The sequence below is a fragment of the Scyliorhinus canicula genome, chromosome 1 (assembly GCF_902713615.1).
Source record: "Scyliorhinus canicula chromosome 1, sScyCan1.1, whole genome shotgun sequence".
In the NCBI taxonomy this organism is placed as follows: domain Eukaryota; kingdom Metazoa; phylum Chordata; class Chondrichthyes; order Carcharhiniformes; family Scyliorhinidae; genus Scyliorhinus; species Scyliorhinus canicula.
Genome location: NC_052146.1, coordinates 98,338,716 through 98,355,623, shown reverse-complemented (window position 1 = coordinate 98,355,623; position 16,908 = coordinate 98,338,716). Strand labels below are relative to the sequence as shown.

The window sequence follows — 16,908 nt, the reverse complement described above, 5'->3', positions numbered from 1 at the left end:
TGCCCTACATGCTTAATATTAAATATATGTAGTGAAGCGAACTTAAGTACACATTGTTAAATGCACACTTTTTCAGAACTTCAACCAACATCAAAAAGAAATCCGGTCATGTATCACATCGCCATTACAATGGTGGTTACAATACAAAAGTACTACATGGATGCTCCAATGTGTTTTACAGCCAAAGATCTTGAGAGGTGCTATAAAAGTGCAGGTATTTTCCTTTCATTATAGCAAACAAAGGTTGTCCCAAACAAACTTAACTGACCATCTTTTATTAAAGACTTCTTTAACCTTTTCAAAGTCTCTTTAGGTGCTACAACTTCTCTCCCAAGTAATCAATCTGCCTACCCTTACTCCTCTTGCCAAAATCACTGCCGTACAGCAGTTTGCTTGGTTCTTCGCCTGGCATTTTTTTATTTCAACCTTCTTGCAGCATTATTTTCTAGGTCTGTTTATATACACCATATACCAAAATAAATCTTCATTTCACGTCACTCACACATCTACCAACTGGCACTCAGTTATTTAATTGAAAGTTCAGCTAAAAGTACTAATTAGTTAAATATATAATTTTAAGTGGCAAAAATTATTAGCCTAAAAGTAGGCTTCACTAAGTGCAAATAAAGACATTTCTCAGGACTTCCGGTGGCAGCCATGCGACGCGAGTAGGTCGCGTTTTTGGCAGCTCCCACCGCTAATGGACCAACGGGCCCTTTCAAGGAGCTTTGACGGCCTCTTTTCGGCACAAATCAGCAGACAAGCGGTGCTAGAAGGCTCCCCACAGTAGTTTATGGAGGGGACCAGGAGCATGACGGCCAAACAAATGAGCAACGAGAAGCGGCAAGAACGGGTGCGGGAACAGAAAATGGCGGCCGGCTCAGATCAGGCAGCGTGGCCCCAGTGGTCGCGGAAACAGGAGTTCCTCAGAGGTTGCTTTGCTGACCTGAAAACGGAGATGCTGGCTCCAATGAAGGCCTCAATGGAGAAAATGATTGAGACCCAGAAAATGCAGGAGAAGGCAATCAAGGAGATTGAGAAAAAGGTCTCAGATAATGAGGACAAGATACTGGGCCTGGCCGTCGGGGTGGAGGCGCACGGCGCCCTACATGGGAGGTGGCGGGAGAGGCTGAGGGACCTTGAAGGCAGGTCCGGGAGGCGAGGCCTGCACGTTCTGGGCCTGCCTGGGGGTGCGGAGGGGTCGGATGCGAGCGCATTCGTGACCACGTTACTGGGGACTCTGATGGGGTCAGGAGCATTCCCTCGGCCTCTGGAACTGGATGGGCCGCACAGAGTCCTTGCAAGGAAGCCCAAAACGAATGAACCACCGAGGGCCGTGGTGGTACGGTTTCACCGCTTCTCGGATAAGGAACAAGTCCTGCGATGGGCTAAAGGGAGGCGGGGCGGTGGGTGGGAGAGCAGCGTAGTCCGGGTCTGCCAGGACGTGGGAGCAGGGCTGGCCAAGAGGTACGCTGGATTCAACCGAGCTGGGGCGGCCCTCCACAGCCAAGGGGTGAAGTTTGGGCTGTTGCATCTGGCGAGGCTGTGGGTCATATATCAAGATCGCCACCATTACTTTGATACACTGGACGAGGCATGGAACTTTATCAACCAAGAAAAGTTGGACTCAACCTAAAGGACAGTCACACGAGGACGTTACTCTGGTGGGGATGGTAATTGCCGAGTAGCCGGAGGTAGCGACATTATGTTGTTCCCTCTTATTTTTGTTTGTTCCCTGTGTCTTCGGTCATGTTTTCAGCTTTTGGAGAGCTCGGCCTCAGAGGGAGGAGAGGGGCCCTACACGTAGGGCTGCTCTCCTGGCAACCGGAGCCGTTTCTTTTGTGGGGTTGGGTTTGTGCCTGGGGTTTGTTGTTTGTTTCGTGGAGAGAGGGGGGTGGGAAATGTTCTTTCGGGGCCGTTGAAGAAGATAAGCTGGGCTTTCCACAGGGAGGGACGGGTACGCAAAATGTGGCATCTGAATAATCGGAGACCGAGGCGGAAGCGGCTGAGGTCAGCGTGGGTCAGCTGACTCACGGAAGCGTAATGGGGAGAGCCAGTGTCAAGCGGGTGCTTGACTTGGGGGTTTGGGACCACGGGGCTGCTTGGGGGGGGGGGGGGGGGGGGGGGGGCTGCTTTGCTGACAGAAAAGGAACCAACATGGGGGAACAGAGGGAGAGTCGGGGGGGCCCAGTGGCAGGGCTTGATTAAGCAGGAGACACAGGATCATGGCTAGCCGAAAAAGGGAGATGGCAAATCGGCTGTGGGGGGGGGGGGGGTTAGCCCCCCATCCAGGCTGATCACGTGGTGTGCGGGGCCTAAACGGGGCCGGTCAAGAGGGCTCGCGTGTTCTCGTACCTAAACGGGTTAAAAGCAGATGTAGCCATGCTACAGAAGATGCACCTAAAACTTGCGGAACAAACAAGATTGAGAAAAGGGTGGGTGGGCCAGGTGTTCCATTCGGGGCTGGATTCAAAGACCAGGTGAGTAGCAATCCTGGTCAGCAAACGGGTGGCTTTTGAGGCAGGGACTATTGTGGTTGACGGGGGGGGGGGGGGATACATAATGGTTAGCGGGAAGCTGCAGGGGACTCAAGTGGTGCTAGTGAACGTTTACGCCCCCAATTGGGACGACATGGAATTTATGAGACGCACGCTGGGTAAAATTCCGGACTTAGACTCACACAATCTGGTTATGGGGGATGATTTCAACACAGTCATAGATCCTGTATTGGACCGGTCAAACCCCAGGTCGGGGAAGCGACCAGCGGCGGCTAAAGAACTGAGGGGATTCATGGAGCAGGTGGGGGGCGTAGACCCGTGGAGATTCGCCCGACCGAGGGCGAAGGAGTTCTTTTTCTTTTCCCATGTCCACAACGTTTACTCCTGTATAGATTTCTTTGTGATGAGCAGAGCGCTAATCTCTAGGGTGGAGGGGACAGAATATTCGGCCATTGCAGTCTCCGATCATGCTCCACACTGGGTGCATTTGCATCTTGGGGTGACAGGAGGTCAGCCCCCATTATGGAGGCTAGATGTGGGGCTGCTGGCAGACGACGAGGTTTGTGGGCGGATAAGGAGGAACATTAAAAACTACCTAGAAACTAATGATACGGGGGAGGTAGCAGCGTCCATGGTGTGGGAGGCCCTGAAGGCAGTTATCAGAGGGGAGTTGACCTCTATCAGATCCCATAGAGAGAAAAAAGGAAGAGCGGAGAGAGAGAGAGGCTAGTTGAGGAGATACTCAGAGTAGACGGGAGTTACGCGGAGACCCCCGTGACGGGGCTACTGAAAGAGCGCCGGAGGCTGCAGGTGGAATTCGACCTGCTGATCATGGGGAAGGCAGTAGCACAGCTGAGGAAGGCCAAAGGGGCTGCCTACGAGTATGGGGAGAAAGCGAGTAGAATGTTGGGCACCAACTTCGCAAGAGGGAGGGGCCAAGGAAATTGGGGAAATACAGGATAAGGAGGGCAACACGGTCATAGACCCAGAGGGGGTGAACAAAGTTTTTAGGGCGTTCTACAGTAAATTGTATGAGTCAGAGCCCCCGCCGGGAGGGGATGAAGCAATTCATGGACCAACTGAGGTTTCCAAAGATGGAAGAGGATATGGTGGAGGGACCGGGGGCCCCGATAGAGGTGGAGAAGATGGTAAAGGGGTGAGGGAACATGCAGTTGGGCAAGACTCCAGGGCCGGATGGCTACCCTGTAGAATTCTACAAGAAATTTTCAGAACTGCTGTGCCCACTCCTACTAAGGACCTTTAATGAGGCCAAAGAGAGAGGGACTCTCTCCCCAACAATGTCACAGGCTTCGATTTCACTCATCCTCAAACGAGAGAAAGACCCGCTACAGTGCGGATCTTATAGACCAATATCGCTCCTGAACGTAGACGCCAAACTGCTGGCCAAGATCTTGGCTGCTAGACTTGAGGACTGTGTCACTGGGGCGATAGGGGAGGATCAGACAGGCTTCGTTAAGGGCAGGCAATTGAACTTTAATGTACGGGGGCTCCTAAACATCATCATGATGCCCTCAGAGGGAGGGGAGGCAGAAGTAGTGACGGCGATGGATGCAGAGAAAGCCTTTGACCTGGTGGAATGGGAATACCTGTGGGAGGCGCTAAGAAGGTTCGGGTTCGGTGAGGGGTTCATAGGTTGGGTCCAGCTACTCTACCAGGCCCCCATGGCAAGTATGTACACGAACAGGGTGAGGTCGGAATACTTTAGGCTCCACTGGGGGACGAGGCAGGGGCCCTGTCCCCGTTACTATTCGCCCTTGTGATAGAGCCGCTGTCTATAGCTCTACGGACTTCAAGGAACTGGCAGGGGCTGGTTCGGGGGGGGGGGGGGGGGAAGGAGCATTGAGTCTCGCTTTACGCGGATGATCTGCTCCTGTACATCTCGGACCCACTAGAGGGGATGGGGGGAGGTCATGCAGATTCTGAGGGACTTTGGCAATTTCTCGGGATACAAGCTAAACGAGAAGAAAAGCGAGATGTTTGTGATCCAAGCTAAGGGACAGGAAAAGAGACTGGGAGAGCTTCCGCTGAATATGGTCGAGAAGAGCTTTCGGAACCTGGGGATACAGGTGGGAGGCCGCGTACTGGCCTTTGCCTCCCTGGTAGCCCGGAGACGGATCCTTTTAATGTGGAGGGATTCGAAGCCCCCGAGTGTAGAAACCTGGGTTAGTGACATGGCTGGGTTTCTCAGCCTTGAGAAAATAAAGTTTGCCTTGAGAGGGTCCATAGAGGGGTTCTCTCGGAGGTGGCAGCCGTTCCTCGACTTTCTAGCAGAGCAGTAATGTTCGGCATCAGCAATATCCGGGGGGGGGAATTGTTACGTTGTATTGTTCTTTTCTTTGTATAAATGGTTAACTTTTATTTTATTTTGTTATGTTAATGGTTGCGCAAGGTTATGCAAAAATTATGTTTTTGACAAAAATTTTGAATAAAAATAATTTTAAAAATACACGTTTCTCAGTTAGGAGATTGGTACAAAGATGGTAAAATAGCTTTTCAAAACCATTTATTCATTAAATTGAACATTAACAGGGCCTCCTAAAGCTTTTCTGTGAATAGATTGTACACCAACATCATTGAGATGTTTATTGTACTATTTCTAGTACTTTACTCCTTCGGTTGTGAAAAAGGGACATTTCAGGAAAATATGTTAGCCATTTCGAAGCTATGAAAACTGGAGTTGTCAGCATGCAGGAACCTGGAGTCGGTGATGATGGTAGAGGAGGGAGATTAGTCTGCATGATTTTAATGATTCACTAACACAGGGACAAAATAAACTGCGCTAAACTTCAAAGTGATTCCTCAATGTGTAATTTCTTGGTATAGTGCTACTTTGATACACAAAGTTAATTTTACAGACATGGTACATATAAAGTCCAAGAGTGACAAAGGGATAAAGCTTCAGAAAGAAAGAATAGAGTTAAAAAGTGCAACACCCATCTTTGGTGCCTTTCTCCAATGTTGCTTACGTTTTTGGTATTGCCACACTCAGCCTTAAAGCTTTGCCTCCGACACCAATTGCACCTTGGCATTCAGCAAGCGCTCGCTTCTGTTCAGCTTCATCTGAGAACTTCACAAACCCATAACCTCTGCAAAAGAAAGAAATTTTATTATATTTCAAATCACTGCTTTATCTATAAACTGGTTACTTTCAGGCGAGTAGCTTGGGAAGGGCTGGGGGAGGACAGACTGAGAAAAAGGATGGACGACTCAAGAGTTGAGTCGAGGATTACATCAGAGAACGATAGCAAGTTGCAAGGCTCTGATGAGTTCATGAACTAAAAAAGCTACAGCTTTAAGTAGTTGATTTTGACCAATCATTAAATATTCTGTCACAGCTTTTATCTTCCCTTGTGTCTAAATGCTATAGGATATACAAAATTCAGACAAAGATAGCGCACGTACTGTACTGAAGCATCAAGGGGAGTAACAAGTTAATCGATGAGATATTGGAACTAGCACATGAGCAAGCGCAGATTAAAGTAATATGCAAACATGTGACTCTTAAATCTCTTGGTGCAACTAGGAATGGGGGCACTAGATGCTACCTTGCCAGGCTCACACACAATAAAGATTGGAGGAACATGGTATTTTAAAAAAGATGAACCCCAATCTTGTACATAGCTAATTAAACAACTGTTGCTGACTAGCAGGTTATTAAATCTACTTATCTTCTCTCATGTTGTGTCTCCCCAGCACACCATTGCTGGCTACAAAGATAATTGTAGACTGCTTTAAGCCTTATTACATTGTCGCCCACAGCTAGAAAGGATGAAAGAATGACGCAGGATGTCTTTCCCTTTAGCTTTGGATGCCTGTGGAGACTGGTATTTGCTTAGTGTCTATCCACTGTTCTGTGGTTAACATGAGGTGCCTGATGCGCCTAATTGTTTGCGTCAACTTTCATCCTTCCACTCCTTGGCACAGTGTGCATGGTACTGATGCATTATGCTGCTCCATCCATACCAATCATTTAAAATATTTGGTTTTAAGACATTGCATGTGTGGAGATAGATTACAGTGACAGCTTATAGATTAAAGCAGTGACTGTAGCACAAAGAACATTTAAATTATTGCTAATGTAAATACATAACTGCCACATACTTGGAGTTTCCAAGATTGTCCAATACCACTTTTCCTCCTCTACACGTGGGGTATTTTTCAACAAAAAACTCATAAAGCATTCCATCATCCACTTCTGGTGTTAAGTCTCCAACGAACAATGAATATTCAGGACTAGGGAAAATGTGTGACAGAACATTAAAAATAACATTAAATTATATTTTAAAAATAAGCAATAAGATTTCACATAAAAGTATTTACTAAAATGATGCTTTAGAGGCAAATTCTGATTTACTTTGAGCAGCCATGATATTCTGCAAAAACATACAGGTATACTGCCAATAAAGCCTAATCCACCTTGTTCCCTAAACCAACCAATTTAAATATTTAACTGTTTTTCAGCATGTTTAAGTCATTATGTGATGTTTAAGTTTTATACACTGGACTTAGTTCTTCATCACCTTATGGCTCTTAATTAAGTTTAGTAAAACACAGACTAGGTTGCTGAAACGTTTCATTGTTGGATAAAATCAGCATGGCTATTACACGACATCACTGGCATGAACAGCACCTCAATGTTTCTGGTTATACAACAACTATTTGCATATATATAGCACCTTTATCACAGGGAAACATCCCAAGTTGCTTCACAGGACCATAATAAGACAAATGCTAATCATAAAGAGGGATGATTAAAGGTTTGATGAAAGAAGTACGTTTGAAGCAGTCTGAGCCAGGGTTACTCTATGCTCCGTGGTAAGCTAGCTATTGCGGACTAGGACAGCCGCAGAAGGAAGCCTTGCAAGTAGGACTGAGCAGGCAGGCAGAGAGAGTCACCGCAGGCCAGGTAAAGGGCCCAGCTGTGCTTTCTTAATAGGTAAGGCCGCAATTTTGTACTCATACATTTTTCCAGGATAATTCTGGTCAACCCGCTCGAGTAGGCAGCTTACTTGTCGAGAGAACAGCACATGCCCGTGCCCTCTGACTCCTCTGCCATGTTTTTTTACCTGTGAATGGGGTGAGAGAAACGCCCCTCCCACCCCCAACTTCTATCAACATCCTGAGGGTTACCAGAAACTGAACTAACCATATAAATACAGTGGCTACAAAAGCAGGTCACAGGCTAGGAATCCAACGGCGAATAACTGCCTCATGACTCCCTAAAGCTGCCCACCATCTACAAGGCACAAGTCAGGTGCGTGATGGTATCATCCCACTTGCCTAGATGGGTGCAACTTCAACAACACTCAAGAAGCTGGACACCATCCAGGCTAAAGCAGCCGGTTTGATTGGCAGCCCATCCACAAACATTCAATCCCTCTACCACTGACGAACAATGGCGGCCGTGTGTACTATCCATAAAATGCACTGCAGGAACTCACCAAGGTTCCATAGGCAGCACCTTCCAAACCCATGACTGCTACCATCTAGAAGGACAAGGGTAACAGATGCCTGGGTACACCACAATCTGGAATTTCACCTCCAAGTCACTCACCATCCTGACTTGGAAATATATCGCCGTTCTGTTACTGTCGCTGCATCGAAATCCTGGAACTCCCTCCCTAACAGCACTGTGGGTGTACCTAAAGCTCAGAGACTGCAGCTGTTCAAGAAGGTAGCTCAGCACCACCTTCTAAAGGCCAAGTAGGAATGGACAACAAATGCTGGCCTGCCATCAATGCCTACATCCTGTAAAAAAATTAGTTAAATACAAAATGCTGGATGAATCAAAGGTATTGATGAGAGTTTCAGCAGAAGATGGGACGACAATGAGGGAGAGGAATGGGTGAGCAATGACATAGAAGTGGAAGCAGACGGCCTTGGTAAGATGTTATGGCATGACTGATGGTAAATGCTGAGCTGCTGCCCCAAATCGCAGAAGGGATATTTGAAACAACTGACAAAATGTTTTTCATGCAATTTATGTAGTGCGAGGAAAGGTTCTGAAATCTATGATGTCCCTGACTAATTGGTGATTTTATAATAAAGTAAATATTTATTGAGAAATAAAGAAAAAATAATAGTATTACACTTAAAACACAAAAATGACTTTACATAGTAAACAGTACTTTAAAACAGTTCCAAAAGAAGTTAACTACTCGCATAGAAAATCTTCCCCTTTCCTGTTCAACAAATTCAGATTTTAAAATCTATAGGATCCCAGTAAAAAAAAAAATCACACAGTGCCTTTTCTTTCTCTTGGTGTCTTCGGAGGTTGAAAACAGATGGTTCTTCGGTCTGGCTTTGTTCATACTGGTTTCTGGGAGTTCCAACCAGCTATTCCGGCTGTCTGCTGGGAGATCTAAACAGCTACCCCTTCACATAGGTTTTGGTGATTCTTAAATGTGATGTTTTCTCTTTGATATCTCCATTGTCCTACCCAATCTCCTTTGTAATGCTCCCTCCCAGAATTTATTAATGTCTTTACTTAGCTCCTAGGATTTAAAAAGAAAATTAAACTCACCCCATCTTGACTTTGCTTCCTTACACCTTTTTTACAACCGGTATATATTCTCCTTTGAACCAAAACAACCAATTCAAATCTACTCCTGTTATTGTCTCATGCAAATATTTGTTTGAGGTCCTTCTAGGTTCATTGCCATATCAACTACTTCTTATTGTTAGTTTAGATTTTTACAGTCACCATCCCTTACTCCAATTATCATACTCACAAAACCCCAATGGTTTGAGAAATATGACAAAGATATTACAAACAGAAAAACGTTACAATTTATTTGTTTTCTTGATAAAGGATATGGGGGTCAGATGCTCAGCTGAGAATCAAATAGAAAGTCAAAATTGCGAACAGTTGGGTTCAGCATAAGGCAGTAGCCAGGGAGGATGACATATTTGGTGGTGAGGAAATAGAGCTTGTGGTCGGGCTGAAGGCAATGACCTTGGTCTTAATGTTTAATGGAGGAATTTACGCTTTATCCAGGACTGAATGCTGAACAGGCAATCTGACAACACAGAGGCAGCAGGGGTGGTGATGAGGTATAGCTATGAGCCATTGTTGTACATGTGGGGCATGTTGCCGTATTTTGGAATACTGTCACCAAAGGGCATTATGTCAATGGGAAATAAAAGACAGCCAAGGATAGTTCCTTGGTGGATTCCAGAGATGATGGCGTGGAGGGTATGAAGAGAAACCATTTCTGGCAATTCTCTCGCTACGAATATAAGAGTGGAATCAGGCGAGGGCAGTCCAACTCAGCTGGACAACAGGGCTGTTGTAGAAAGATGGTGTGGTCAACTGTCTTAAAGGCTGCAGAGTTTGAGAAGGAGGAGAGATAGTATACCTTGGCCACAGTCAATGAGTATGTTATTTGTAACTTTGATTCAGGTATTTCAATACAATGGCAGGAAACCTGATTTAGACAAGGAATTCCGAGAAAGTTGGCCACAGAGTTGGGAGGAAAAATGTTCAAGGGTCCTCGAGAGGAAAGGAAGAATGTGTGGAGGTTTGAAAGGACAATGGGTGAGGTTTTTGAGGGCAGGGCAATGGCAGCGGATTTGAAAGCAGTTCAGTACCTAAAGAAACAGTTTACAATACCAATAAGTATGGAAAAGAACTTTAGCGATCAGCAACTTAATGGGATTATAGTTGAGAGGGGAAGAGATGGATCTTTGGGTAAAAGTGGGAAAGATGTGTGTTCAAGATGGTCAAAGGGAAGCAAGTAAGAAAGCTGAAACAAGGACATCAAAGGCAGAAGTTAAGGAATAAATGAACAGAACAACAGCTTCAAAAAATATTGAAATAAATTACCTGTTATCTGGCTGCTTTCCGTAAGTGGCATAGTTGAGCTTAAATCTTCTGGGCTGCTGGCAGAAATGAAACAACTTGTTATAGTACTGTAGTTTGATACATTTCAATGAATGAGTGATTGTATATCCAAACATTAGGAGTAGTAAAGCCTCAGGAAATTAATGTTTTGATTTTACTCTAGAATCTATTTAAAAGATTCTTAACCTCACCATTAAATACCTCCTCAGCAGTCACCATCTCTACCTCAGTAGCCCTTCATCTATTCAACTCTGGCAGATACTCTTTCAGTCTGAGCTCGAGAACCCCCAACTCAAATCTCTCGCTCACTCCCCATTTTAAACACATGCTAAGGAATATTACTTTAATCTATTCTTTTGGCCCTTCCTCATTTCTATTCTACTTATATTTTTGCTCTTTGCACTGCATATATTTTCATCTATATAGATGAATATATGCAATATAGATTCTAAAAAAGGGGCCTCACGGTAGCATGGTGGTTAGCATCAATGCTTCACAGCTCCAGGGTCCCGGTTCGATTCCCGGCTGGGTCACTGTCTGTGTGGAGTCTGCACGTCCTCCCTGTGTGTGCATGGGTTTCCTCCGGGTGCTCCGGTTTCCTCCCACAGTCCAAAGATGTGCGGGTTAGGTGGATTGGCCATGCCAAATTGCCCGTAGTGTAAGGTTAATGGGGGGATTGTTGGGTTACGGGTATACGGGATACGTGGGTTTGAGTAGGGTGATCATTGTTCGGCACAACATCGAGGGCCGAAGGGCCTGTTCTGTGCTGTACTGTTCTATGTTCTATCTCTGATTTACAAGGAGCTCGGAAATTAATTTCTAACACAAGGGCTGCTATGCAAGCACATATGACAGTTGTTTAAATTCATAGAATTTACAGTGCAGAAGGAGGCCATTCAGCCCATCGAGTCTGCACCGGCTCTTGGAAAGAGCACCCTACCCGATGTCAACACCTCCACCCTATCCCCATAACCCAGTAACCCCACCCAACACTAACGGCAATTTTGGACACTAAGGGCAATTTATCATGCCTAATCCACCTAACCTGCACATCTTTGGACTGTGGGAGGAAACCAGAGCACCCGGAGGAAACCCACACACACACGGGGAGGATGTGCAGAGTCCGCACAGACAGTGACCCAAGCCGGAATCGAACCTGGGACCCTGGAGCTGTGAAGCAATTGTGCTATCCACAATGCTACCGTGCTGCCCAAAATTGAACGCTAGAATCCTCAGTTATTCTCTCCAATTAACAAAACTTGACTTTGAAGGCGAGGTATTATGTGGTCCTGAAAAGTTGTAAAATCTCCACTGCTCATTGCAAAATAGGTCTCCAAGCATCTCAGTCTTGTAATAAAATATCACAATATACAGTAAAATACAAAATGCAGTGTTGCAATATTGTTAGCCAATAATTGCGCAATAGGCAAAGTTCAGAATATCCCTTTACAAACATTTCTATTAGTTATCAAAACGTTTCAAATTAAACAGATCAGGGTCTTTAGGTATTGAAACTGCACAATAAGCAATCAGAAGGTCCGAATAGAAATTTACATTTCCTTTACGAATCAATATAACACGGCCAGATCACAGTCAGATTACTAGATTCATTCGCCAATTCTTCCACAGTAGTTAGATGTTTTTTACCAAACATGTTCACCAAAACACTTACGGGTGAAGCACCTGGAAGTTTTTTTCCATTGATCTTAAGTAGACATCGCTCTGCAGCAGCCTGGTCTGTGAACTCAACAAAGCAGTAACCTGCTGGCGTACTGAATTTAAAAAAAAGTTTAAATGAGAGGAACACCAAGAAATTGCAACATCAGTCTGAATAATGTATGTTACACACAGTTTTATGGCTGATTAACATGAGGAGCACCATGGAACTATGGAATAAATAGTCATGAGGATCTGAAAGTTATGTTTGTCAATTTACACCTTGTAAACTTTGAATTGTTACTCAGAAAGAACTTGCATTTATATATTGTTTTTCATAACTTCAGGGTATGCCAAAACATTTTACAGCCAATAAAATGCATCTGAAGTGTAGTTACTGTTGTACTATAGAAAACGTAGGGTTGCTTGGTGATGCAGTGGTTAGCTCTGCTGCTTCACAGCACCGAGGACCCGGATTCAATCTGTGCCCTGGGTCATTGTCCATGTGGAGTTTCCACATTCTCCCTGCGTCTGCATGGGTCTCATCCCCACGACCCAAAGATGTGCAGGATAGGTGGATTGGCCCCTTAACTGGAAATGTTTTTAAAAATCATTGAGCCAACAGTGACATTCACACACAAAGTACCTCAATTGAATGGAAACATGGCAATTTGCTCATCGCAAATCGCACAAATAGAAATTGCATAAACAACCAAATATTATCCATTAGCGATGATGGTTGAGGAATAAATATTGGTCAACGCACAATCTTTGTGTAGTTCTATAGGATCTTTTATGTCTATCCGAGTGGGAGGCAGGCCTCCTCAGTTTAACATTTTACCGAAAAGATGACACATCTTAGAGCCCACAACCTTCTGACTCAGAGGTGCCAGTGGCATCACTGAGTCAAGGCTGTACAGGCTTAGGAAATAATAATGCAGACTACAAAGTTCCAACAGTCGAAGCATTAAAATTATGAAGACAGAAAGGATAATTATTTGTACAGACAACAATGTTGCCAAAACCTGTGATTTCATTACTTATTTACTGGTTTATCTATTGTTCTAATGTGTGCCCAACAAGAGGATGCAATAGAGAATGAAAAAATCTCTTTCCTCATACCCAGGAACTGTTTGATTAATACAATAGTGTCCATTATTGAAAGTTTGCATGATTAATTATCAGTCAACACTCAATGCTAGCACTCTCACCTGCGTCAGTTGTGTGTTCAAGCCCCATTTAGCGACTTGAGCACATAATCTAGTTCAACACTTCAGCTGCACATCTGGAGTGACCATGTTTCAGATGATATGCTCAATCTGTCCCCATCTGCCCTACCCACTAGATTCACAAGATCCCAAGATTCTATTTTAAAGAAAAGCAGGGAGTTCTCTCAGTGTCCTAACTAGCAGTCAGCAGATGCCATAAAAATGAACCATTCTGATGAATTATCGCTTTGCTGTGCGAGACACCATGCTGTGTGAATTGGCTACCACATTTCCCGACTTTATGAATGTGACTATATTTCAAAAAGTGCACCACTGGAAGCGCTTACCTACAATATAAATGATGCAAGTTATTTCTTGAACTCGTTAACAACTTAACATAATTCCGTTAAAAAGAGAATATATTTTACATAACTAGACTTAACTAAATGGAAATTGTAAATCCTAAATTATTGTTATTTTCTAAGATAGGCTATACCTTAACTTGCCTTTTTACTTTACAGCTGCACCTTCAGGAAATCGATTTATTTCAGATTTCCAATAACGTGCAGACTTTTCAGTGGTACTCTTTTTAAGTCATTCATTTTGTGATCTGCAAAAAGCATGTGCACCTTCACTGGACTTTTCCATTGAGAAAAAAAATTGAGGCAAATCAAAAAACTAAATCAATACAATTCTGCTAATTTCATGACATTGATAGATAATGACAAATAATCTCTCATTTGTAAATGTAACAACTGTTCTTACCCTGTCACTCGATTACGAATAATCTTTACACTTATTACAGTTTCACCCATTGTGGCAAATGCTCTTGAGATAAAGTTTTCATCCATGTAGTTTTCCAACTGCAGAATAAAGTACAGAATGTGTCCAAAAGTCAATTCAGAAGGTTAGTAGAATGTACATTTAATTCAAAGTAAAACTTTCAATTTTAGATATTAGGAAGAAATTCTTTGCTCAAAGGCCGATGACTGGCAAGTTATTCCAAACAGTTAGAGGTTCTTAGGATGCAGTTGGATCTTGGCTGGGAGAACTAGAGGTCTGGCAGGACAAGCTTGCCTTTTCTCATCCAGACCTAATGTTTTAATATTATTAAAGTGAAAATGTATATTCATTGCCCCAGAACAAAATTACCACTTCAAAAAGTGACTAAACCACACTGTATTATGATAGCCATTCTCCCATGACAACACCCACCCAATTTCTCCACTAGCTGTTCCCTTAGATCACATATCCAAATAGAGGTGGACATTCTCAGCACACAGCCAATCTGTTCTTTGCCTGATACCAGGTGGCACATAACAAACCACTAGCTTTCACTCATTGCTCTCAAGGCCACATGTCACCTCCTCTCCACGTTCTTGCATTTAGGGTTATGGGAAATGAGGGATACTGAATCAGTGCCTATAATACATTGGTGCTACATACCAATGCTCTATAGCACAGGTCAGGCATATTCCAAAATAGTTTGGTAATTTAAAAGCCTGTGCTCCGAACCGTAATCTACACACCCAGACAACCATCAGATAGACCATTTAGATCGTGGCAGGGTTATATTATTGGAATGAGAGTTCAAATCTCATGATGATGGTTTTGGGAATTTAAAATCAGTTTTAATAAAACTTGGTACCAGCAAAAATGACCACGAAGCCGTACAATTGTCGTTAAAATCCCAACAGGTTCAGCCATTTCCTTCTCTAATTCCATACCACTAACCCAACTGCCCTCTGAAGTAGACCAGCAAGCCACTCGGTTGAGGACAATTAAGGATGGCAATAGATGCCGGCCTTGCCAAAAAATTGGTACTCTCCGGGTGAATCAGTATAACATCTCTTACAACAGCCATCCTGCTACATAAAACCACATGAGTAGCCAAATGATCCCTTGAGCCTGCTCCATCATTCAATAAGATCACGGTCAATCTTTGACCTCAACCACACTTTCCCACCCAATCCCATATCCCTCAATTCCCCTAGAATCCAAAATTTTATCTCAACCTTGAATATACACAATGACTGAACATACGTGGCCTGCCAAGTTAATGAATTCCAAAGACTCAAAATCATCTGAAAGGGACTGGCAATTTTATATCAGTAGCAAACTGTCCTGGGCAGCAGCAGCAGCCAGTTGATGAACCTCAGATCTATTATAATCAACTTCAGGTTATTCACATATACCTGATGGAGGTGAATGGTGCTCCAGTCAAACTGGCAATTACACCATCCCAGTTGAGGCAGCGAAAAATCTTGGCAACAAAATGTGATCGTAAATATATAAGTGGAAGCAAAGGACAGGAAATGGGTACCCTATGCAAGATCTTTAACAAGACAAGTACAATATATATTATACATTATTTACCTACAGGTTTTCTCACCACAGATCTGGAGGAATTTAAATTCAATTCATTAATAAATCTGAAATAAAATGCTCATCTCATTAATAATGATCCTGAAACTATCAGACGTGTAAAAAAACAATCTAGTTCACTAATGTCCGCGTCATTTACCCGGTCTTAAAAGGTAAAGTCACCATAGTCCCAGGTGACCATAGGTTGCTTTCCCCTTTGAGGGAGAACGCTGACTGGTGGTGATTTAACCTGAGGATCACCACACCGCCAGCGAGGGGCAAGGGTGCAAAGGCGAGACCTTCATAGATAACCTCAGCCAGTACGAGAATTGAACCCGTACTGTTGCCCTTGTCCTAAATCACAAACCAGCTCAGTGGCCAAATGTGCGAGACCCAATCTGGCCAGCAATGTGGCAGGCTTTTAACTGTCCTCAGAAATGGCCGTAAACAAGCTGCTCAATTGTTGGCACCTAACCTCCAGGGGCAATTAGGGGTGGGTGCTGGCTTTGCCAGTGGCGCTCGAATTACAAGGACAAACAAAAGGAAACTTTCAAATAAATATTTAGAATTGCATGACACTACATTGCTGAAAGAATAGACGTGTCAAAGCTTTTCGTCTTGCACTCAGCAGCCAAGAATGGCAAAATTTTAAATGTTAACAACAATTTCTACCACAGGAGAAAAGGAAGCTGATTGATTAGATATATAGAATTCACAGTGACTGTTCTTTGCACAGTTATTGACTATTGATTCTGTATCTGGCCTGTCAGTGGGCCCAGATTGCAGCATGGAACTGCCCCAGCCCAAGATTCTCTTGTCCTGGTCAGCCGGGCAGGCCCCTGACTCAGGGCAATAACCCTGGCAACGCGGCGCCTTCTTGGCTGCCCTCCTCACACTTACATCGCCCATCCATAGACTCCGCGACATCTTCCCCTCTCTCTAATTTTTCTCCGAGTGGCGCTCCCGGTGCCGCCGAAGAGGGGGAGGGGATGAAATTAATATCGATCCCAATAACACAGGACGCGGGGTGGACGGAAGGAACGCGCACACATCCAGCAGACTCCGTCCGTCCGCCGGCCCCCTCACCGCACTCGCCTTCCGCCTGCCTAACTCCAACTCCAACTCCTCCTCTACGCCGCAGCGCCACCCGCAGCAGTGGAGGACTCACTGCCGCGCCTAATTATGTGACTGCCCACCGAAATAAATGAAGCATAGGTGTGAGCTGCACTGGTAATAATTTGATATTTTACAATTTAATTTCTTTTTATTTTAAAAGGGGGGGGGGGGTTGGCGAGAATGAGAATGTCTGATGAGGCCT

General features: G+C 44.3%; 1 protein-coding gene across 5 annotated transcripts in view; it reads right to left on the bottom strand.

Moving 5' to 3' along the window:
* LOC119965351 (tRNA selenocysteine 1-associated protein 1-like) overlaps positions 1 to 16,705 on the bottom strand; it is a 28,718-nt gene extending 12,013 nt beyond the window's left edge. For 4 of the 5 annotated variants that reach the window (XR_005460494.1, XM_038796025.1, XM_038796039.1 and 1 more), the window contains exons 1-6: positions 16,491 to 16,705; positions 13,992 to 14,089; positions 12,035 to 12,134; positions 10,345 to 10,400; positions 6,621 to 6,752; positions 5,486 to 5,605 (exon numbers count right to left, since the gene is read on the bottom strand). Coding sequence is in view for 4 of the 5 variants with exons in the window: in XM_038796025.1 (XP_038651953.1) it covers positions 5,486 to 5,605; positions 6,621 to 6,752; positions 10,345 to 10,400; positions 12,035 to 12,134; positions 13,992 to 14,089; positions 16,491 to 16,517 (533 nt within the window). In the remaining variant the exon portion in view is untranslated. The remainder of the gene's footprint in view (positions 1 to 5,485; positions 5,606 to 6,620; positions 6,753 to 10,344; positions 10,401 to 12,034; positions 12,135 to 13,991; positions 14,090 to 16,490) is intronic. The other variant, XM_038796016.1, reaches the window with a different exon arrangement.
* Positions 16,706 to 16,908: the final 203 nt, after the last annotated feature.